Source organism: Plecotus auritus, assembly GCF_963455305.1.
Source record: "Plecotus auritus genome assembly, chromosome: 5".
Lineage (NCBI taxonomy): Eukaryota > Metazoa > Chordata > Mammalia > Chiroptera > Vespertilionidae > Plecotus > Plecotus auritus.
This window is the reverse complement of record NC_137776.1, coordinates 13,745,662-13,769,757: the sequence shown is the minus strand read 5'-3', so window position 1 is coordinate 13,769,757 and position 24,096 is coordinate 13,745,662. Positions and strand designations below refer to the sequence as shown.

Here is a 24,096-nt window from a genome sequence, read left to right as displayed (position 1 = left end):
CTACATAATTCACCGGATGCTTCTTTCGGCATCCAGACAGCTGCCAAGTATGTCCGTAGACCATCTTCATAACAAGGTGAGCAAATCTTTCAGAATGTTTTCATTTACTCACCCAACCATCACCTTCCTGAATCAGTCCCCTTTGCCAGAAAGAGAAATCACCGTGTCTTTTAAGACAGTGGAAAGTAGCATACCTCCTTCCCATCCATGTATCTACAAACTACTTCTTTAGATAAAAATTCTTCTAATTTAGTCAGAGTTAAAAAAAAAAAAAGCTGGGAGTAGGTATGATATATTCCATGCAGCTCTTTAAAAAAGACAGTAATAAAGGTACTAATATTTTTAGAAAACTCTAGAGCCATCTCCTTTCTGAAATTACTTACAGGATATTCATGTTGCTATTAAATAAGCAGATAATCTTTATCTGCTAATAAAAAAGAAACATCACAAAAAAATAAAACACAGCAGTTTACTGCCAGAGGACTGTGACAGTCTTAACAAGTTTTACAGAAAATAAAATACCAGCAGATAACAGGTATTATGTTTTCTTTTGGCAAATTTTAACACTTCATAGCTGGCATATCTTGCTTCCTTAATTGGACCTATACAAACTCACCAGGCCTTTTCACTCGCAGCCATTGAAATGCTCCCAATTTGCTCTTTACAGCTTTTCAGAGCCTAGATGGGAAAACAGCTCCACAACAGACTGGCTGAAAAGATTTTTAAGGTCTCATGTCCATATTTACAAATCTTGCAATCTGTGTGTATTCACTGATTTTAACACAAATAAAGGGAATAAATCAGGAGCTCCTTTGGGGGGAAAAACACACCACACTGAATTTGAGAGAAAAAGAACAAAGTATGTCTGCTGAGGCCACTCTCAGATGGTCTCTAGAGCCTTCCCTCGCTGCAACCCTGCCCCAACAGAGTGCACTGCTATTTCTCCAAGCTCATGTGGAAGCTAATACCTCTCTATCAATAGCATTCCTCACCTAGATTATTGTCCGTGTCCTGTTTGGGCTTAGATGTCTGTATTCATGACTGGATTGTGAGCTCCTCAAAGGTAAAGATAGTATTATATTCTTGTTACCAGCACTTGGCCTACACTAAGTCTGAGTACATATTTGTTAAAACTGCGTGGGAGACACAGAGTAAAGAGGAGGAAAATAGAAGGATGCCAGAGCAAGGGAGAATCTGAGAGAACAGTGGGAGACGTCTTCAGCTTTGGGCCAGTGGGCAGGTGTGATAATGAAGAGAACAACCAAGAAGATGGCCAGGAAAGATCCAGAAAGTCCCAGGACAGCCAAAGAAAGACTGTTAGTCTCATGGACAAAAATATATTTTCTTTTAAAAAATAATCATAGATCGTAATCAAGTGATTGCTTTCATCATTTTGGCTTTGAAGACTTGTGTGAACACACTCACATTCTTTCAGGCCTATTTTAAAACTAGTTTCAATGTAGTTATTAGGTAACTTATCTTCCTAATTTCCTTCTCGACAGTTCAGAAGTTCCCTAGTATCATGTGACTGGGGATATTTGTTAGGCCTCTCAATGGGACTTGGGGGGTTCTGAGTCCATGAAAGTGTTTTTTGATGACATGTCCATGGGATGATCTTGTTAGAAAAGCCGAACTACTTTGGTGCTTACTGAATCGACTGGAATTAATGCTATAATTTTAGAATTGTGGGTCAGAAGTCTTGATGTCAATCTGGAGAAACACCTGGGGCCCTCTCTTGGGGCCCCACTCCTCCCCTGAGTGGACTGTGGATCAGATTTTAACAAGTGATGCTGAAGACCAGCACGATTCAGGAGCCACAGTCTCATTCATAAAAGCTGCCTTGTTGAGTCTGGCAGACTAATAGGAATGAAATGTTAACTTTCTAAACTTGCTTTCCTAGATCTCTCCAAAAGTAGCAAGCAATGGTGCAATTTCTCAGGCCTATGCTGGACAAAAGATACTAGTGTTTTTCCTTGGTTTGGGGAAAGGACACTGAGATACTAATCCCTGGTTTGAGTATCTCAGGCAATGACAAAGAGCTCTCGTCTTTTATGACACAGCATTTACCAAGCATCCCTTTGGGAAGTCCTTGTTCCCAATTGTCTGGGAAGCATAAAATCAGGCACTTTTGGCAACGCTCAACACATCTGAGCATGGGAAACACAAATTAAAATAGAGATACTTCTTTACTCATTAGCTTGTGTTTCTAGTTACACTTTCACTTGGCATAAAAATAGAATCATTAAGGTAGGAAGGACCCAAGTCTGTAGATATCTAACTCAGGTTTGGTGAAGGTCAGAGAACACTTTAAGTCTCATGAAGGTTAAGTATTTTCATCCTTTCAGCTTCCAATGAAGAGATAAAATAAAATCAGGTAAAAAAAAAAAAGCAGGATTGCTTACTCTAAAATTACTTGTGTTCTGTTGCTCATAGTGGTTTTGAGATGGAGGACTTTTCAATGCATTGGGCCTGGTGTTCCCTTTTGGTTTTGGGGAAAACTATTTCCCTTTATTTTATTTTATTTTGTTTTATTTTATTTATTTTTTGTGTTTGTTTTTTTTTTAATTTCTTTATTGATTAAGGTGTTACATATTTCCCTTTATTTTATTGCTTGTTTGTTTGACTGAGGGAGCAGAAGTTCTCATCAAAGTCAGTAAGTCAATCTCAATTAAGTTAGAAATAGTGAATTGTTATCTCCATTGTTATTCTGTAGAATTGTTTTATTCTGCTACTAGAATATCAGTGACCAGTTGCCTCATCACTGCTAATGTCATTCTGCTTAATTCAAATGTCTGTAATCAAGCCAATAAATAGCTGTTTGTTCTGACCTATAACCACAAGATGCCTATCTCTGGAAGAGGCTGAAGCCATTTGGTAGAAGGCTGCCAATCCTTACTATGCCTTTCTGATGAGTGTTTTTAAAGTCTATCGTATGTGGAAGAACCTACTGGTGCTGGGAGTTTTATAAGCTCTGCACAATAGTGCTAAATGCCGAGACAGACTCTTAAACAGCAGTGGGAACGTGCTGAGGGCCGCACACAGGAAGCCACAGCATTGAAGTGAACACTAGAGGGAATCAGCTCAGTCACCGGACTCTGCTCTTCCAACCCTGACCTTGTGAGCATAAATAGGAGTGTGAACATCAGAAAACTTTTCAAAAACAGATTTGCCCTTCAGAAGATCTGGTGTCTTTAGTGGCCACCAAGAATATGAGAGTTCCTTATGTGGTTCTCAAGAAAGCACTAAGAACTTTAGCAGAAGGCAGTGGTCATCAAAGAGCGTGAGTGAGAGCTGACTCATGAACAGGCCATCACTATTACCAGACACAGCTCTGCTCCAGTAATGATGTCAGCAATGAGTGCTAATGTTCATTGAACACCAAAACCCAGTCTCTGGCACTATTTTAAGTATGTGACATGTACTTTTTAAAAAATTAGATTTTTAGAGAGAGAGGAAGGGAGAGGGAGAGAGCAAGAGAGGGAAAAACATCAATATGAGAGTGAAACATCAAATGGCTGCCTCCTGCATGCCCATACCGGGGATTGAGCCCCCAACCCAGACATGTGCCCTGGTTGGAAACTGAACCGGCAACCGTTTGGTGCACTGGACGATACCCAACCAACTGAGTCGCACTGGCCAGGGCAACCTGTACTTTTAATCAAACTCTAAGCACCTTCCTCTGGGGCATTTTTGTGGATGCTCAAGTATCAAATGTATTTTGAAAGTACAGCTTTGCCTTCTTGAACAAGATAGGAGAATGAATCACTATCCTGAAAAAACTACAACAAAGATTACCTCTCTAGAGGTCACAATATTCTTTCCTATTCCCAAATGTTGAAGGATTGGTAAAGAGAATCCTCTAATACAAAAATTGCCCTTGCCTCAAAATAAAATGATCCTGGAGTCTGGTAAGATCAGCAAAATCTGACTTGTTCAGGTGTGATGTACAAACAATTGATATATCTGAAGACAACCCTTCTGAAATGTACTCTAATAACCACTTTTCAAAGGCTAAATGACTTATGTTGCATGTTCCATTAATGTTTGCTCAGATGTCTGAGACCCAAGATGAAGGACAAGGATTAGGGTCCAGTAGATGATGACAAAGATTCCTTGTCCTCTTTAAAACAGCAAACATCTGCTCCCCTCCAAGTTGGTATACAAGTCCAACAGGGAGTAAATATAAGAGTAATTAAAATGAACTACTGTGCATTAGTGTGGTTTGATTTATGTGAACAACTTCTGTGGCAGAGGATGGCTGTGTTGGGGTAACCCAAATATAACGATATATACAGAACATCCTTGGCCACGTTCTTCTGCTCTAAACTATCTCAGTAAAGATAAATTCAATAATTGGAGTTAGGCATGGGCTTACCCAGTGAAGGTCATAATCAGATGGCCTTGCTCTTCCTTCGTCGTCCTCATATAATGTGAAACCTTCCCTCCGAGCCTGATAATACTCCTTCCGCAACTTCTGGATGCGATCAGCACCTCCACTCATGGGATAGCCACTACAGAACACAAATAAACATAGTCACACAGTGCACGTCACCCTGGAAACTCACTTTTTGATCTTCTTGTTAAAGGATTTGACATCTGCATTTGGAAGATTCAATAATGTCAGTCAAATATGCTAGGAAAACCATGAAATCAGTAATAACAATGAACAAAAACCAGTCCTGACATGCATACCTTTAGCTTCAAGGGTCAGAACATCTGACTTGAGCTTAGTAGTGCCTTTTGAGTGAGAAGGTAAGAAAAGGTCCTGACCTTTACAGTAATTAAAAGAGCCATTACATTTTTTCTTATAGTCATACCCACAAAATTTGGTTACATTTTCATGTGGGTATCTCATTTTCTCAACTAACTATTGCCTATTTGAGACCAGTTGCTTGACCTGAAGATTGGATGTGACACAGAGTTGGCATGTGGCAGTGTTCAATTCAATGAGACTCATGCATTTTTAGAGTGTGGACGGGTGAGGTACATGTACATGTCAATGTGGAAGCCATGCCAAAAAGTAAAAAAGAAAAAGAGAAAGCGGGTGATAGTAGAATGTGTCCACTTGTTTACTATTCCAAGGTTCTCTCTCTACTTTAGCCACTTCTTCCTCTCAGAAATTATAGATTCTCCAGTGACCCATCCACTCAATCTCAAACTGGTCAGCCAGTGGCTCCCTTTTAGCTAGTATTTGTCCCCATCATTTCAATAGAACCAGCATCATGAGATACAATTCAGGGCTAGGAAACAAGAAAGGAATGATAGGCAGAACTCACAGTTGTTCAACTTTGGTTCATCTGAGGTATAACTGAGAGCCCTATTGTGTCAGACCTCAAGTTAAGATCTGGGAAAGTAAAAATTCACAGTCCTGGTCTGCAAAAAGCACACAGTCTGGGAGTTAGGGGGCTGACAGCGATAAAGACTACAACCCACTGTGACAGGTGCTATAACAGAGGTCTGCACAGTGAGGAGACAGACTGCTTAAACGTAGACAAGGTGAGCACAGGGCCTCAGAGGAAGATCACGGAAGGCTCCATAAAGGAGGTGACACCTTGGCTGAATCTTGAAGGATGCCCAGGTACTCAACAGTTGGGTGAGATGAGGAAATTCTGGATAGAGGAAAGGGCAGTGTAAAGGACAGAAATGAGAAAGCATCTTGCTTTGGGGAATGCGAGTAAGTTATCTGGGGCAAGCAGTGGTCTCAGCTTCATTTGTCCTGCTTCATGCACATATCAGGTGGTATTTGCTCTCTTCCTCTCTTATGTAGGAAGCACAGTAGAATAAAAGTGTGTGTGTTGGTGATCTGGATATTTTGAATTTACTTTAGTGAGAAAAGCATATGCCTTGCAAAATTTGGTATTTTAACTCAATTTGTAACAACAACAACCATAATGACACTCATATTTCATGAGTCTGTAAGAATCACTGCTCTAGTATACAGAGCATAGGGGTGGAGCAGGAAAGAGAGACAGGTGTGACTGAGAAAGGTACGTAGGGGCCCGTTGTGAAGAGCTTTACATGCCCAAACCATCCCCCCAATATTACAGTTGAGTTTTAAGTTTAAATAAGATATAAAATAAAATATCTGAAAGCAATAGAAGGAGGTGACCTACTATTTTGTTAAAACACTTAAAATTAAACATCTTCTGGAAGAAAAAATATTTTTCCCAAACTAGATTGTAAGTTAATTAAAAGCAGGGTCACGTGTTGATATCTTACAACCTCTCTACAAAGTTAATATCTGGTTCTAGGCTTTCTATGTACCCTATAAACTGAGTAGCTGATGCCTTTAAGAAAAGACAAACCTTTATAGATCACATACCTTTATATTTTGTCAATATGTATTTTAAAACTCTCAAATAGTTCTGTTTCTATACTATGCTTTTCATTTTTTTTAATAGAAGTTTTTCTTGAGCACTTGAAAAAAAAGTTGGAAGGCCTGATATGCTTTTCCAAACTACGGGAAGCTCTCTGGAACAGCGTGCCTCGCTCCTGAGTATGAGGAGCTGACTATGATACCCGTGTCCAATGTGCAGTGTCTGCTGATTACGTAAAAGCATGAGCTGCAGTCAAACTCACCAGATAAGTTTAATCAACACAGTGCAAACATCACATACATAATCTATTAGTTTACCCAGAGAAACTGAAGCACTGAATTCAAGCAGAAAGAAGTCATCAGTAATAAAGAAAAAAAAAGGAAACTGATTGAGGCACCATTTAAAGAAACACAAAACCCACCACTTTCCTACATTTGTGGTGGAGAAAGAAAACATACTCAGACTGTAAACTATTCTATATATCTATAAATACATAAATTTTAAAATATGGGTTTAATCAGATTTCAGTTCTCAAAAGAGAGGGATTGGGGCAAGAATACAAAATCAGCTGTTTAGGATTCAGAAAATCTCTTATGGTTGACAGGAACATGACTATTTACCCAGAAAAGAAATCTGGCCTCAGAGAAAAAAATAGGAAAGAAAACTAGAAAGTCATGGACCATCTAAGTGCAAGACAAGCTGTCCCTTCTCCCTCGTGTGGATACTTTAAAGAAGATATGGACACTGTACACATCTGTCATAACCTGGGACTACATCTCAACATTGTCTCTTCCTTTTCTTTTCCTCTCCAACTCCATTCTACTGTTAGTACCTGTATAATATTTTTTTCAAGTGGGTGTTTTATGTAATAAAATTAGGAACAGCAAATTTTGGTTTCATTTTTTAGCTCTTCTCTGCAGATAATATACAAAAGCTCACCATCACATCAATAAAAGTGATATACACAGCTATTGTTACCAAAGCAGTTAATTGATTCCATTTTGTGTTGAGGATGCAGAAATGTGAAAATAAATATAAAAATACCATTGTCACAATAGCAACAATAATCATAATAGTTATAATTGGTAGAAACTTACATAGTAAATATATTGATACAGACTTTTATTTATTCCACTTTCAGCCCAGAGAAGACATCACTAAACAGTTACAACATTCTTTCCCAGTGACCCTAGACATGGCCTTAGGATCCTTCTCAACTGAGAACTTCAGAAAGCCACTACTAATCTGCAAAATCTGGCACTTGAGTTTATTTTCAATTCTTGTGTAACAGGTGCTATAAGTAGCTAAATACATCAAATAAAATGGAAAGGTAGGTGTTTTTTAAAAATATTTTTTATATTGATTTCAGAGAGAAAGGGAGAGGGAGAGAGAGAGAGAAACACCGATGATGGGAAAGAATCATTGATTGGCTGTCTCCTGCATGCCCCACACTGGGGATTGAGCCTGCAACTGGGAATCAAACCGTGACCTCCTGGTTCATAGGTTGATGCTCAACCACTGAGCCATGCCAGCTGGGAAAAAGGTAGGTTTTATTGTTTTGCTCCATAGAGATAAGAAATCATGGCTAATAGATGATGATCAAGGTCTGTCTGACTTCAAAGACTAGTCTTCCCACCAATATTTACTATCTTCAACCTGGGTCTTTTCCTTTATCTTATCTACTAGAGGCCCAAATGCACGAAATTCGTGCAAGAGTAGGCCTTCCTTCACCTGGCTGCTGGCACCAGCTTCCCTCTGGCCACCAGCAGGCACCCAGGACCCGGGCTTCCCTTGCAGCCCTGGCTTCATCTGGAAGGTTGTCCGAAAGGACGTCCTGTCTAATGAGCATATTACACTTTTATTATTATTTTTTAAAATATATTTTATTGATTTTTTTTTTTTTTTTACAGAGAGGAAGGGCGAGGGATAGAGAATTAGAAACATTGATGAGAGAGAAATATTGATCAGCAACCAAGGTACATGCCCTTGACTGGAATCGAATCTGGGACCCTTCAGTCTGCAGGCCAATGCTCTATCCACTGAGCCAAACCAGTTAGGGCTACACTTTTATTATTATAGATATCTTAGAGACTGGATCTGCAAGCCACATTCTAGCCCAGAATGAAAGTTAAGCCTAGCCTTAAGAACTTATTTTCTGAGGACTCCTACTTTCCTTCCTCTATTACATGTTATCTTATTTTTCTGGCTTTATGGGACTTAGCAGTAGTGATTCTAAGAAATATTTTGCCTAATAGCTTCAGAAGTGATGTCAGATTATGATGGAATGCAAATACTCTTGCAAACTTATAACATCAGGCAAAGCATCAATAACCCCATCTCCACGTTGCTAGTTAGAAAATTAGCCTTTTTGTATTAATTGTTCACTGGATAAAGTTAGCCGTTTTATAAAAAAAGAAAGGTTTGTATTATAGCTGTATTTATATGTAGGTGATCAAGGCCACTCCTATACTTTCAATGTGCTGAAATTTTATGTAAAATGAATTTAAACAGTGTAACAAAACAGATTTATATTGTAGTGATTTCTTGTAAATTATACTGTCTGTATCTTTAAAGACAGACATGTAGCCAGGCCAGTGTGACTCAGTGGTCAAGTTTTGACCTATGAACCAGGAGGTTATGGTTGGATTCCCAGTCAGGGCACATGCCCGGGTTGCTGGCTCGATCCCCAGGGTGGGGCATGCAGGAGGCCAACCAATCAGTGATTCTCTCTCATCACTGATGTTTCTATCTCTCTCTTTCTCTCCCTTCCTCTCTGAAATCAATAAAATATATTTAAACAAAAGACAGACATACAGTTACACAGGCTCTTCTTACAGCGCTTGAGAGCTGGACAGCGTTTAGAGTGGTAATGGAGTTCGTAAGCCATGTCTTTTTCTTCATAGCCACCTAGAGCAATATGTGCCCATAAGCAATGCATATCACAGTGAGGCGTCATCTGCTCCTTCGAAATCTAATCTCATTCTTGCCAGTTCATAATTAACTCAATTGAAGTTCACTTTAAAAACGAGTGTTCATTTGGGCTTGCCAGAGTCTCCTCCCATTACTGCTGCAGGCTGAGAAGGGGAAAACAATATTTATTAAGCTCCTGTAATGCCTTAAGTTTAATATTTACGCTTTACCTACTTCATCTCACTTAACCCGCCATCAAATTTGTGAGGACGACGCTGTTACTGACGTTTCACAGGTGTGTACACGAGGCTCAGAGAAGTTGAGCAGCACGTTGCTGAGTAGTGGCCCAGGGGTTGGGTGACTGCAAAGCCAGAGTCACTGCTCCCATATCATGTTGCCTCGCCAGACAGGCACTAAAACGCAGCAGGCGTTTCTAGCAGCAGATCACAGGGGCGTCCAGGCGGAGGGAACTTAGCAGAGCACATTTATAGCCCTACCTTCTGATACACTTTTATGTGCACAGATCTGTGCCATAAAAATAGAAGTAAAAGTAGCTAAAGCAATAGAAAGACATGCAATGAAGTCCGTGTTCACTGAAGAATGATGTTGGAGCAACTGCGGATGGAGAGTTCTGGATAATTAATGTTACATCTCTAACAGGCTTATGTGGGAAATGGGTATAAAACTGAATGGGGTGTGAAAGAGAATCCACATGAGACAAAGATCCCACATGAAAGAGAAGAAGTGCTGGATGGGGACCAGGACGGACTGGCAGCCAAGGCCGCTCCAGGGAAAGTTCACCCCGACTGAAAAAGGGGGAGCCGATCACTGACAATGAACCACTGTTGGGCTTGGGAATTAACTTGGGGTGATTTTGTGTGTATGCCTCAGCGGGCATGTATGTAAAGACGTGCACACTAACTGTGATTAAATGGCACGTGGTTAATTCCAACGAGCCGTGCGGTTTTCAGACCTGCAGCTCTGCGTCTGCAGAGGTGTTTGCCTTTGGTGAGGACAGCCCTCATTTGCAAGTACCAGCCTGGGGTCCAGAACGGTGATGGGGTTAAGAAATAGTCTTTGTAAAATGGAGCCTTAACAAACAGCAGTCTGCCTCCCTGGATGTGGTAATCCTTACTAAGTCACTGAACAAAGCGATGCGAATTAGATGAGTGCATGCCAACAGTAATCAGAACAGGGAGTATTGGTAAGTTTGGGGTTGGATAGACTCTTTAATTTTGTATGAAGTTGCTGTAAAATGTTATTTTGAGGTTTATCACTAAATGTTTAATCATATAAATGTGGTTCAACCTTTCTGTACTTATAAAAGGGTGGGATTTTAAAGGTTTCTCAAAAAGGGTTAGCCTCTTGGAAGATATGGGGTGAAGAAAAGCATTTTTGTAGCATTTAAGAATAATGCCAGGATGCTATTCCTTTCCTGTCTCCCCGGCGCCCCCCCCCCGCCGCCCCCCCCCCCCGCCGCCCCCCCCCCCCCCCCGCCGCCCCCACCCCGGTTGTTTGTTTTTTTCTCACTCAAGGACCTAAAAATTATCATTGTTATAAACTTCAATTTTAGTAGTACCATTGTTGCCTTACAAGACAGGGCTTTTTTTTTTTTTTTTTTTTTTTTTGTGAAAGTTGGAATAGACTTCTCAAAGTACTTGCGTTCTGGGTCACTCACATTCCCGATAACACGAATAAAATATAATCTAAAATAAAATCTATATGCAATCTGATTTGACCAATTTTACTTTAAATCCCAAACTAGTTTCTGGAAAAGACTATTCCGTCCAAGACAGACAGTCATGGACACAACTGTTACTTATTTTCTGTTGGTGCTAAAGATCCCTGTCAAATAAAAGTCCACAGAGATTCTTATAAATGCATTCAGGCTCATTAATTCAAAAGGCTTTTGAAGATTTACAGAAACTATAGCCCAAAAGCACTTACATTAATACTCCACAGATTTGCCTTTCATAGCAAAAATGCATTTATATAGTGGCCCATCTACACTAAAGGAGCTTAAATAATAAACAATGGCTTTTAATGGGGCCTAATTCTATAGAATTCTTCAAGTGATACTTTAGTCTTGAAAAGCTCTAAAGATTATCCGTGTAAATATTCGGTAAATATTATGATTATGTAAATTCTCTGTCCTCTCCTGCTCCCAATTCCTTATAAAGATTACTTATTTTTTGAAAGGTACATTGACAAGTAAGAGTTTTCATGGCTTAGTCCAGTGAAATTTTGGGACCCACAACTGAGTACCCATGAACCACATCTGGGAATTTTTTTTCTAATTTCTTTCCAAATTCATCACTATTTATCACTTTTTATTATTTTTGCTAAAATGTTTCTTTAAATAATAAGAATATGCCTTTCCTCATATGAACATTTAATGTCTATCAGATTTAAGTTATCTTGTTGATTAAATTAATTCATTGAAATTAAGAACCCTTTGCTTGCTTACTATGACTGCCTAAAAAATCCTCAATTAAGAGTAATGACTTTAGAGAAAGAGTGAAGCATATTATTAACAGACAAAACAAACTGTTCACATCTAGGCTCTCCCTTTATTTCCAGAACTACATTTGTCAATTATCTCTGACCTCTACTTCTTAGAAGGTGAAGAACAATGCTTAGCCATTTAAAGAGAATATTTAATGTCACATAAAAAAACAAAAAAAAAAAACAACTGGTGGCAGAATAGGAGAAAAAACTGTGCTCTATGCTAATATGTAACTTTGAAAAGTATGTATTTGTATAAATTACTAAGAATTCAACAAATCACTTCCTATATCAGGATCATGTGGGGAATTTGGAAAAAACCTGTGCAGAGAGATTGATATGCAAGTAGAGTTATAAGAGGAAGAAAACCCACAAAGCACAATGATGCATTTGCTCAGCCTGTAATCCTGAACATAGTTTTTCCTCCAGGCCATCCTGATGCTGCCTGGGGCATTCTGACCTAGCAGCTACAGCCTGACAGTGTGACTTGGCTTACCTGGGTGCCTGGCTTTGCCATGGCAACCTGAGTCTTGACCTTTCGTCTTTCTCAACATGTTGCCTGCTTTCAGCATCTGCTCTCTTTGAGATCTTTGTTTTGTTTTCTCCATCCCTAACTTGGTGAATTCAACTTTGACTCCTACAGCTTGCAGATTTTTCCTGGAAATCTTAACCCTGGACTGGACCTTGACCCCCAGTGAATCAAGCCTTAGTGGACATAAAGGCCCCCTTCCCTGGCACTTTCGATTGCATAATGGCAAGCATTTCTACTCAGACTATGAACCACGCTGCCATTTATCGTTGAAAGCAATCTCATTGATGCATGAAGGACAACTTTCTCCCATGTGATTGATTGTTGTGACTGTGAATCTCCCCAGATCAATGTCATCTCCTCTTCTGTTAAAAGGCATTGCTCTACCTTTGCTCTTTATCACTTGAGACAAAGAGAGGCCAATCTCTAAGCAGATCTCATCTAATCAGAACATCCTGCTTCTCTGTCTCCGTTTCCAGCAAAGGCAGAATTTCTTTGGAGTGATACTGACAGTGTTTTCACAAATCAACAACACACAACAGCTTCAACTCACCATTATAAGCCTGGAACACATAATTGCATTGTTCTGGTACTGTACAATGACCTCTTGGCTGTGTTCAAATTTCAGAAGCCAGTTTTGCCATTAGTCATAAAATATCCATGTGAGTTATTAATATTTTGAATTGTATTCTAATACATTTCCTCCAACACATCACAGTGTTCTTGAGCCTTAAATAATTTACACAAATACTGGACACATTCAGAGTTGTATATAAACATAGGATTCATATTGTCTTGAGACATTTTGCCAATTTCATTAATAATACAAAATATGTGGAGGTCACAGAAAGAATTTGTCAAGTGTTTCATATGGTAACTTTTGTTGCTAAAGAAAGATCTAAAAATCTAGTTGAAATGTTCACTCTGGATGGCTGCAAAGTTAGCCTTTCATTTCTACTCTACATCTTTGCAAAACAAACATACATAGATGCAAAGAAAAATAGATATGGATTAATTTGGAACTGTGCATCCACTGTGTCTTTCATTAAAGATGGTAAACAAACCATGCTCTCAATTACAATCCATGTAGTTACAGCTGTTCTTACATGGTTGAAATACAGTGACATTGCATCCTGACTGTTCAACTGATGCACCACATATTTGAGTGTAGAGAAAAATGGGGATCTGTGTGTGTGTGTGTGTGGCGGGAGGATGGCAATTTAAGCTGTGTTAGTGTTCCCACCGGCCAGTCCATGTAATGAGCACATGGCCCTGGACGTGAGCTGCATTTGGTTTCCCTCAGTTGGTGTCAGTTCCTAAGCATCTCTCAGGATGTAACCTTGACATTGTGTTGAACTCAATTCCAATGTTTCAAGATATGCATTCCTTGCACAACATAGCCCCTTGCATGCAAGCCAACTCCTCCACCAGGGAACAGCCACCTGAACGGTGTTCAAGGACACAGTGTGGGGTGGATTTAGTGAGAGGCCAGGTAGGGTCCAAAACAGCCTTCGCCTTCAGTGTTTTCCAAGGTCTATCCCGACTATACACAATTTTTGTCTCACCTAGTGACTTTAGAAACTAACCTTAAGACATGACTCTACATGAAACATTGTAAGGTTTTTCAAAGAGTTTTATGGGCCAAAATAAAATTAGCAAAATATTGATAAAAAGGTAAATGGAAGAAACCTATAAAACCTTGAGCTGAACAAAATATGGTTCAAGGAGAAATAAACTTTGGTTGCTTATACAGTATGTGAGCAAATTAATGTTATTGCAACACACACACACACACACACACACACACACACACACACAGAGTCAAAGAAATTCTCACCAATAAATGCAGGACTTGCAAGATGAAATTATCTTCTAGGCTTAAGTTAAACACAGCTTGAGGTTTAGAAATACATGTCTGACATTTAGATGGGAATTAAACTTTCAGAGTCTATTCTGGGAAAAATAGGCCTTTGTGGCAGCAGGCCAGAAAACCTTGGGAATTTCCTGGGCTTCCATAAAATTCCCTCTTCCTCAGAGGCAAGAAGAGAGAAGCTCATCTTCTCCCTGGGGATCTCAGAATGTCATCAAAGGCCACTGATTCCCAAGCTGCCACCTAGATCTTTCCTTTTAGACTGTAAGAAAATAGGACCTAATTAACTACAAAATTTTAAGGGAAAATAAGCAGATTCTAAATGATTTAGTGCATGCATGCTGGTTTATTTTTATTTTTATTTGGGGGATTATATCAGTCAGGATAGGCTATTGTATGCTGTGGTAACTAAATGTCAATAGATTAAAACAGTAATTTCTTACATAACAAGGCTTATTTTTTTCTCTCTTGGGAAAATAACAAAAGTGACAAAAGCAAAAAAATATAAAAGAACAAGGTTTTCAATTGAAAAGAAGCTAAAAATTGTGATTAGGAGCTCACCACTAAATGTTCGGAGACAAAGCCTTCTAAATAAATAAGATATATAAACTAGTCCTTTTTTTTTTTTTTATAAGTACTTTACTCATTTAATGGGGGATCATGAGAACTATATTGACTCCTTATGACTAAAAACTAAGAATCATCTCTGTTGGTAAACATATTCTTAGTGAAATGGTCAGATTCCTACATACTGGATTGCTCCTCCAGAACCCTGGTATCTTCAAGCAAGCTGGATCAAGATGTTCCACAACTAAAACAATATTGGTGGTCTTTTCCTCTCCCTTTTGCATCCCCGTCTCAGAGGGCAGCTTCTCTCTTACGGGGCAGGGCTCTCGCTCTGCTGCGCGTGAAGTGGGGTGGGGCCTTGCTCTCGGGGCGGGGAAGCGGCCACCGCCACTCACACCCTCACATGTGGGACCAGTGCGGTGGAAAGCCCCGGCAGCTTAGTATTCGCCGGCGACGGGCGAGGGCGACAGTTGCCCTGGGTTACAACGCACTAGAGGGGGTGGTGGTCTAGTCCTTACCAACACATTAAAGGGATATATGATAATAAACTACCCAAACACCCAGAGGGACATATGGGTCACACAGATATGTGATTGTGGGGCCAATCTTATCACATATATGGTGTTAAATCATACTATCTCATGAGCATAGAAGTCTGCATGAAGTATTTTGATATGATTAGCATAAAAGCAATCAAGTCCAAGAACCTATCAAGAACATTTTTGATATTACTCAATTCCTTTCATTCCTTTTACACCTTTATGCTGAATACTGAGCTCTAGACATTTTAAATAAAGTTATGATAATTAGCCAATCAAAACAGATTCTCAACTCCAAAGAGCCACCTGAAACGTTCACAGATACTTAGGTCCCAAAGGATGCCAAATCCAAGCACATCCCACAGCTCTCATTTGTCTGTTATAATGTGAGCTCTATACCCTGTCACCTCTCGCTGACCTTCTGACTTCAGGGATTTATGGGATAGAGACAGCTTGGAGTACCACCTCCTATGGATTGTTTCAGTTGTTTTGAAAAAACATCCACATTTCTACAACTCCTGTCTAGGAGCATGCTTTTCAGAACAGCACAGAAACGAATACATTGGTATCAAACTTAGATCAACTACTTTTTAAAACATTTTCCAATAACCCTCTGAACATTTTCAGATATGCACACTTATTCTTAAACATTACATGTCACTGGTCCTAATGGCACAAAGGGGATTAAGACCCAGAACCAGACTCTCAGAGATTTCACAGTCACGTGAGGGCCATGGATACAGTGCAGAATTACAGTGCAGTGTGGCAGTGATGATGAGGAAGTATCATGATGTCCTGCAGTGGGCCAGGGGGAGGCTGATTAGCTGGCTTGAGGAGGCCGGGAAGGGCCTTGAGGAGAGAGGAGAGCAGGCAGAGGGAGGGTGACTGGGCACGCTCAGGTGGGAGGGACACCTGGAAAGAGTGGCAACACGGAAGGACACGGCAGGTATAGCAGGAGTGGTGCAGTGGGTGGGGACATCCTGGGGAATGAAGCTGGTAGGACTTGGACAGCTCCATATGCCAGTCTTTCTCAAAGAAACGATGATGTGGTATCACTGGAGGATTTCAAATACGGCAGCACCATCATGCGAGCTCTTCTTTGCAGCAGGATAACGCTGGGCAACTCATACTTCCTTTGAGCCCACATATCATAATCTCTGAAATCACCCTCTATGGATTTTCTTTGCATTGGTATTCAATGGTTCCTTGAGTGTGTGTAGAGTTCAAGGGACAAGGCTGACCATATCATTGGCCAAGGCCACCTTCTATTTCCATCTCCCTACTTGTTGGAGGCTGTGGTGGAAGGGTCACTTCAGTTCGAGGCAATGGGGCATGGAGATTTTCCTTCAGCTTGGAAACAGAACATTTTCTATAGTCAGAGCCCTTGTTTAACCAGTAACATCAACTGGTGATGAAGCATGACGCATCGTTAATACAGTGATAAATTTCCCATTAGGAACAGGGCACTGGCTGCCAAATGGGAGGGCGAAAAGTTAAAAAAACAAAACAAAGCAAATGAAACCAACCCATTATAGGTTGACAAAGACTTTTATTGTCACTGGCACTTTCAGGGAAAGCCGTCACAGAACCTTAATTAATAAATAGCCATGGCCCCGCCAGGCGAGGGGAGGCCGTGCCTGGGTACCTGCCAGGGAGCAACTTGTAGCTGTCTGTGCTCTGAGAAGTGAATGAACGCGTCGGGGACAATCATGGAAGAGGGGAATTAGGCTCTTTGCTGTCGACAATTGAACTCTATAAGTAACCCCCCCCCCCCCCGTGAAAATGAATAAAACACATGCTTTCCTCGAGCTTTCAGTAGCCTCTCGACAGTGTGACAGTTGCTGGTTTTTTCAATAAACATGATGTCAATTATGCCTTTGATCCACCGTGCCAAAGTCACGTGCGGGGAAGAATTGAGGAAACGGAGTCTCTATTTTTTGACACTTCATATAACAATGCTTTTCTGCTTTGTTTACATCATCCTGAGGCAAAGCAGCTGCCCGATCTGTAAGCTATATGTTCCGCCACCGTTCTTCTCTCTTTCTTCTCCGGTTCCAACAGCTTTACTAGCAGCAGCGTTTCAGTGAGCTCTCAGTTGCAGGTAGAAATGGGAGGTTTGGAAGAGCATGAGAAATAGACGCTACAGATGATTTGGAAAACTCTCATTTAAACCAACAACTTTGGTTTCTTCCCCAACCAGTGTTTTCCTAGAGCTGTAAACAATCCCCCAATTAATGGACTGCAGTTTCACATTCTTTTCCTTGCCCAGCCCCTGGGTTGGTTAAGATACTAATGAGCACAAAACAGGCCAAAAGGCAGGCAGAACATAGAAAAACAGAGGAGCTACAAGGACTCACAGGGGGAAAAACAGCATTTGGATGGTTGAGAGTTAATGACCCAGGAAACATTCCCCCTAAAGGATTTACTCTGTTCCTAGAGAAATGCAGCTTTCCAGATTAAAAAGTAACAGGTATTCATTTTCTCAGTGGATAGGTGGAAAACCCAGTGTTATGTGGAACAGAGAGAATGAATGAGTACGAACACAGCCAGCCATACGGAACTTGTGGGTGACTATTTGTTTCCAGGATTGTGCTTTGTCATGAACTTAATTACTGTGCTTCCCACTAATAAATACTATTTTTTTCTCCCTATTTGCAGATATATTAAGTACAATCATTCAGTTGTCATCGGCTCATCATTTGTCAAAGAAACTTGGTCTTAGGAAGGAAGAAGGGAAGACCACGTTGCACGGCATTGCGTTACGTGTGCCTTCCACATCAAGATGGAAGGAGGAGGTGCTACGTTTTCTATCCTACAAAACCATCTTCTATCCAAGTGTAAACAAGCTCACTAGCTAGAAGCCTTTTCCCCTCCCAAGTTCTATGTAAAATGTAAGCCACAAAGCTTAAATTAAATCACTAAAATTATTTCCTTCTATATTACGTTTTCATTTTTGAACTGAAGAAATGCCTTTGATCCAAAGGTATATCTAAGAAAACTTCTAAATGTATAACTTACCCCTCATCCCCCCCAAAAAAGGTGGAAAGGGAATGATTTCCCTCTTCCTCAAAGAAGCTTTTTAATTCTCTGTATCCAAAATATCTGGGGAATTGGAGGGAGAAAAGGAGAGTGGGGAGGGAGGAGGAGCCAAAGAAAAGAGCTAATGGTCAAAATGCATCCTCATAATAAAATGAGCTTCTTAATGGATGCTCACTACAGGAATAACATTAATTCAGTATTAGGACTTTCACTAGAAAAATATGAACGTAATTTATCTTTTTAACTGTCAGCTGCATTTCTAAAGCTCTGAAGTCTGTAGCTTCCAGGGACCTTTTGTCTTTCTGCCATGGCAGGGATATCTTGGACAGCTGTAAGAGCTTTCTAAGCGATCTTTCTCAAAATCCATTAGCTAATTCAAGGAACCTAATTAGAGCTGCCATTTTGATGGAGCGTACTGAATGCTCAGTACAAACTAGTAACACCACCGATGTTTATTAGAAATTGCAAAGCCCGAAGTGCTCCAATCCCTATGAATATTAATGGGAATACAGCAAACAAAATATTTATTAAAACATAGGCTTAATACCATGAAAGTTTATAGACAGACATTGAAAGGGAGAGAGAGGGAGCCACTTGAATTTGAAGACATGTGCCCATGGACACACAATAAACCAAGATTGATATTTAAGCAGCATGTCATTATTAGTTGCATGGCCCTCCCATTTGTCTCCCTGGGTTTTGCACCCTGGAATTCAGCAGCTCGCAGCTGGGAAGACAGATGTAAGTCCAGAGAATTCTGAAGAAGGGGGCAGAGGTTGCTTTATTTTCTTTTTTCAAATAGCTGCTGAGTGCCACAAATTCTTGTCAGTGGAGAAGTGAGTCTTGCTTCTCTATAAAATCAGCAGCGTGATGATGTCAGTACTTTCTACCATCGTCTAAATCAGGGGTGGGGAGCATCCGGCCCAAGGGCCACATAAGGTCCACAAAATCATTTCGTCCGGCCCTGCCAAGGCATTAGGGGTGAGTAAATGAAATGGTTCACCAAACACAGCAGGCTAATTTTCCAGTTGATCATTTTGTATGGCCCGTGAATGATGTTATAAATTTCCCACCCCTGCTCTAAAGGAGGGTGTCACCAAATTAATCCAAAGAGCTATTATGCCACGTACTCACCGGTACCCACCATGGCAGAGTTTTTGCCAGGGCATGGCCCTGACTCCGGTGGAGCCTAAGGCTTGAAGTAACCCTGCTGTTAGGCAGACGCGCCCCCACTACCCGCGTCAGCACAGGAACAGACTCACACACCCTTGCTGAGGACTGAAGACTCTTGCTCCTAGTCCTCCCTCAGGAGCAATAAAAGACCTCTGTGAATGGCGACTGTCCAGCAGCTCTTACTATTCGGTTAAGGTCAAGTTGTTGCCTCTTGTCTCTCTCTTTCCCCCTTTTTACCAACTTTGGAAAGAATTACTGTTGCCTCCTTTTGCCATCTGCCATCCTCTCTTTCGAGCTGATGGCGATCTGGTTTGCACCTCTGCACTGCTGGGACTGCTCTCTGCAGCTCACCCAAACCGTCGCTCTGCAGGACTGGCAGCTTCCCTGCAGGTCTCTCCTCTTTGTTTCCTTCCTGCTTCTTCGATTTCATTGTCTGTTTTCCTCAATGTCCCTCCCACTGTTCTCTACACAGGCCTTCTCTAAGATTCTCTAACTGCTTGTCTGTATGTTCACTCTTGGGGATCCTGTTTACTCTGGGGGCTTTGGTGATCATATTCCTTGTCCTGTTCACTTATTTACTCGTCCATCCGTTCAACAGATGATCCCTGGAGGGCCTCTTAAAGGGCAAGTCCTCAACACAGCCCGACTACACGAAGATCTCCACCTCCACCCGACACCTCGAGGAAGCCTCAAGGACCATACCCAGTCCTTGCTCTTGTTTGCACCTGAAATGTACCAACATCTTACACTTGACTTATCCACAACCAATCTGCTCCCCTCTCCCCTAAAATCTACCTTCCCCGCTATCTTCCTGGCTTTTTAATCGCTTCTCCCCACTCATCCAGGCTTGAAACAATGGTTGGCATTCAGAGCACAGACTCTGGAGCCAGACCTGCCTGCGGTCAAAGCCTGGTGCTGCTCTTCCCTGCCTTGAGGAAGCTATGTAACCTCTCTATCTACAAAATGGGGGTACCAGAGTAAGACCCCAGAGGGTTGTTTTGAGGATTAAATGAGCGATTAAATTTAAAGTAGTTAGGATAGTGCCTGGCACAAAGTAAGATTCAATAAACAAGCTGCTACTATTGTCGATATTATCTTATTTTTATGCTACTGTTGACTTCTCTCACGGTCGGTTGTAATTAATTGCCTTTAGCAATGTGCCCTCCCATGTATTCCTCTTCCATGAGTCTAGTTCATATACTCTTTGCACAAATCATAGTAACAGTTTGGCAACCAGTCTTTCCACCCCAACTCCATTCTAATTTATTGCCAGGTTAGCCAAAGCTCTGCTCACAGAATTCTCCTGTTCTAAAATCCTCTCTGTCTCTTCTAATGGCTTCCACCTCCAACTCCACTTATGGTCTCCCTAAACTTACCCTCAGCTTTCATTCACACCCCCTCCTCCAAGCCCTTGTCCACACTGCCTCTTCTACCTGTAATTCTTTCCTCTTATTTTTAAACAATATAATTAAGATGTCATCAATCTTTACTTTATGCACATCCTCTGCCTTGTTATTACATGCAGATGAATTCTCCAGCCACTGTCCACACTTCCTGTGGTCTGTGTCCCTGCTTCCCTCTCCGCCTCATCATGAACTATTCTCTACTGTGCTTAGCAGCTTCTTGTTTTTACCTGGTTCCTTGGACAACCCAAGCCTGACACAGCCCCAGGAGCAAATGTTTCCAGGCACGCTCTCCCTTTTCTAGCCACCTCATCTGAATTCCCTTCAAGTCATGCCCGGTCCAGTCAGACTGCTTCTGTCCTTTGTAGCACGGATCACTCCGTGAACACATCTTAATTATTTGTTCACTTATCTCTGTCTGCCTAACTCCACAAGAATAGAATATGGGTGCGAGCAGAGACCTTCTAGGTCCTGTTCACAGCTGTCTTTCTAGTGTCAGTGCCTGGCACATACCTAAAGGAATGACTCTTCACCTGTGAAATCCTTCAAGAGTCTTAGAGTCATTCAGCAAGTATTTACTGAGCAACTACTATTCACTAGAATTGTTCTGGTCCCTGAGAATTGAGGGGGAGTACAAGACACACAACCTTGCGGCCTTATGTTCTAGTGGGGGAGTGAGACAATACACAAACCAATGAAAAAGATGTTAAGCAGTGTTAAGTGCCACCAGATTCTTAAAATATAATGTGGTGATAAAATAGTGACTGGGTAGCTACTTTAGATTGGCAGTCAAGAAAGGCCTCTCTCTTTTAAGCTAAGGTCTAAAAATATAAGAAGAAACCATCCAGAAACATCATTATGAACAGCATTTGAGAGAGAGAAAAAAAATATTTAAAGCCAAAGCCCTAAGGAGGGAATGAGTGTGATGAGCTAAAGCAGTGGTCGGCAAACTCATTAGTCAACAGAACCAAATATCAACAGTACAACGATTGAAATTTCTTTTGAGAGCCAAATTTTTTAAACTTAAACTTCTTCTAATGCCACTTCTTCAAAATAGACTTGCCCAGGCCGTGGTATTTTGTGGAAGAGCCACACTCAAGGGGCCAAAGAGCCGCATGTGGCTCGCGAGCCGCAGTTTGCCGACTACGGAGCTAAAGGAACAGAAAGAAAATGGTGTGGCTGGAGCTAAATGGTCATGGACGAAGTGGCAAGTGACGAGGTTAAGCAAACAGGCAACACTGAGATCCCACAGGCTTTGTAGGACCTGGTAAGATCTTTGGATTTCACTCGAGGTGAAATGAAATGATGTTAGAAGACTTCAAGCCAGGAGGAAATAAGATCTAATTTAACTATTTAGAAGACAACTCCAACTTTTCTGGAGAAGACAGACAGAGGTTGTTGCAGAAGAACAAGTGAGAACTGAAAGTAGACTGGCCCCGGAGGTGGTCATGAAGATGGAGAGAAATAGATGGGTTCAGAAGCATCTGTTCCAAGCACAGGCTATTCCATGAGCCTTCCCTGGCAGAAAACAGTCTTTCCTGCTTTGGAATCCTCATGGTATTTGTACTTTCATTATGGCCCTTACTTTCCTCTCCCATCACTCATATATTTTATACAGTTTAAATCTCTGTTTAACCCCCAGCCACCAGTAGCTAAGCGATATGAGGAGTTCACTGTATCTTCTGTAGAACTTGGTCCAGTGCCCTCACCTAGGATGTAGTCAATCAATACATTTTTGTGGGAGTTGAAAACAGGAAAGTGACTTAAGAAAGTGTGCAATGAGAAGTGGAAGGAAAAGGGAGGAAACAGTGGTGCCCTGTAAGGGTGAGGAAGGGAATGTGCATGGGCATGGGGGGGGGGGTATTTATGGGGGAGGGTCTAGGGCCAAACCACCTGGCAATATCTTAAGCTGCTGCCACCTGGAGAATGCTTTCCTTTTTGTATTTCTCCTTCCTGGGCTCATGAGCCGAGCACTCAGAGTAAATCCCTAATGTTTTGTACAAGCTACTTTGCCATTCCTGGGTACTGCCTAACTCCACAAGAATAGAATATGGGTGAGAGCAGAGACCTTCTAGGTCCTGTTCACAGCTAGCTCACCATTTAGGACATTTCTACATGTTTCTGACACTCCCTCCACTGCATCATGCTTTCATGGGCTTTCGTTTTCTGCCAGCAATTGCTGCAACATCCTGGTGCCATCCACTCCCATAAGAATTGTCTAGCCAAGCAGCGAAGCACTTGGCTTATTGATGTTCACGGAATAGATGTGTGCTGAAATGGTGTTATTAGAAACCTTTTCTATGCTATTTCATACTAAATATAGTATGCATGCTTCCAGGTGAAACTGTCTGGAAACTGAGCTAACACTTCAGAGAAGGTAGGCTGCCACCATTTGCTGACCTTTAGCTTCAAATTAAATTTAGCTCCTCATCCTCATTAGAATTGAACTGCCAAATAGCACTCTACTCTGATTAATAAAGTTTTCTAAGAAGCATATCACTTTCTAGCACTCTGGCGAGAGAGCTGAAATCTTGCGCAGGGCTAAAAGGACTGCAGATGGAAATATTACGTTCCATGTCTGGTAAAACCCAAACATTCTCCTTGTTGTTAAGTCAAGTCCAGCTCTGGGAGAAAGAGAATGGACGGTGAGGTTAGAAAGGAGATGCAGTCACTGCCTCTGAAGTTGGTCCAGCAGAAGACTTAGAAAACCATGGAAACCACTCAACGCAATGCTCTGGGGCAGCAATTTTCAACTGGTGTGCCGCAAGAATTTTAAAACCTGTAACACCTATTTAGTCAGAGGCGCTGACCTCTTTTCCCTTAGATCAAGCATGTCAAACTCGCAGCCCGTGGGCCACATGCCTCGCTCAGTTGGCCCGTGTTAGCCTTTGAGTTTGACATGCTTGCTTAGATTGTCAAATAAAAAATGACAACAGCCAACACAACAACAGCCATCCAGTGTGAATGAATGAAAATTATACCTAATTTTTTTGTCAAATCAGCAAAAAAATATGTTTCAGTGTATCACAGATTTTTAGTAATTAGTTTATGTGTGCCATGAGATGAAAAAGGTTGAGAATTGTGCTCTAGGTTCATTTAGAATCCAACAACCCCCTTTCAGAAATGCTCCAATTCACATTTTCAGGAGAAACTGGTTAGATCTAGCAAAGGGACTTAGGGACCGGAAAAAAGGACACAAGGGTAGGGTTGTTGTCCCTCCCCGCCCCTCAGGGTAACTGGGAAG

General features: G+C 41.2%; 1 protein-coding gene across 1 annotated transcript in view; it reads right to left on the bottom strand.

Annotated features, from left to right (window-relative positions):
* Window positions 1-24,096, bottom strand: part of PARD3B (par-3 family cell polarity regulator beta) — a 925,380-nt gene that overhangs the window by 102,285 nt on the left and 798,999 nt on the right. Inside the window, exon 21 of the mRNA XM_080668084.1 lies at window positions 4,376-4,511. Within this exon, the coding sequence (XP_080524210.1) occupies window positions 4,376-4,511 (136 nt within the window). The remainder of the gene's footprint in view (window positions 1-4,375; window positions 4,512-24,096) is intronic.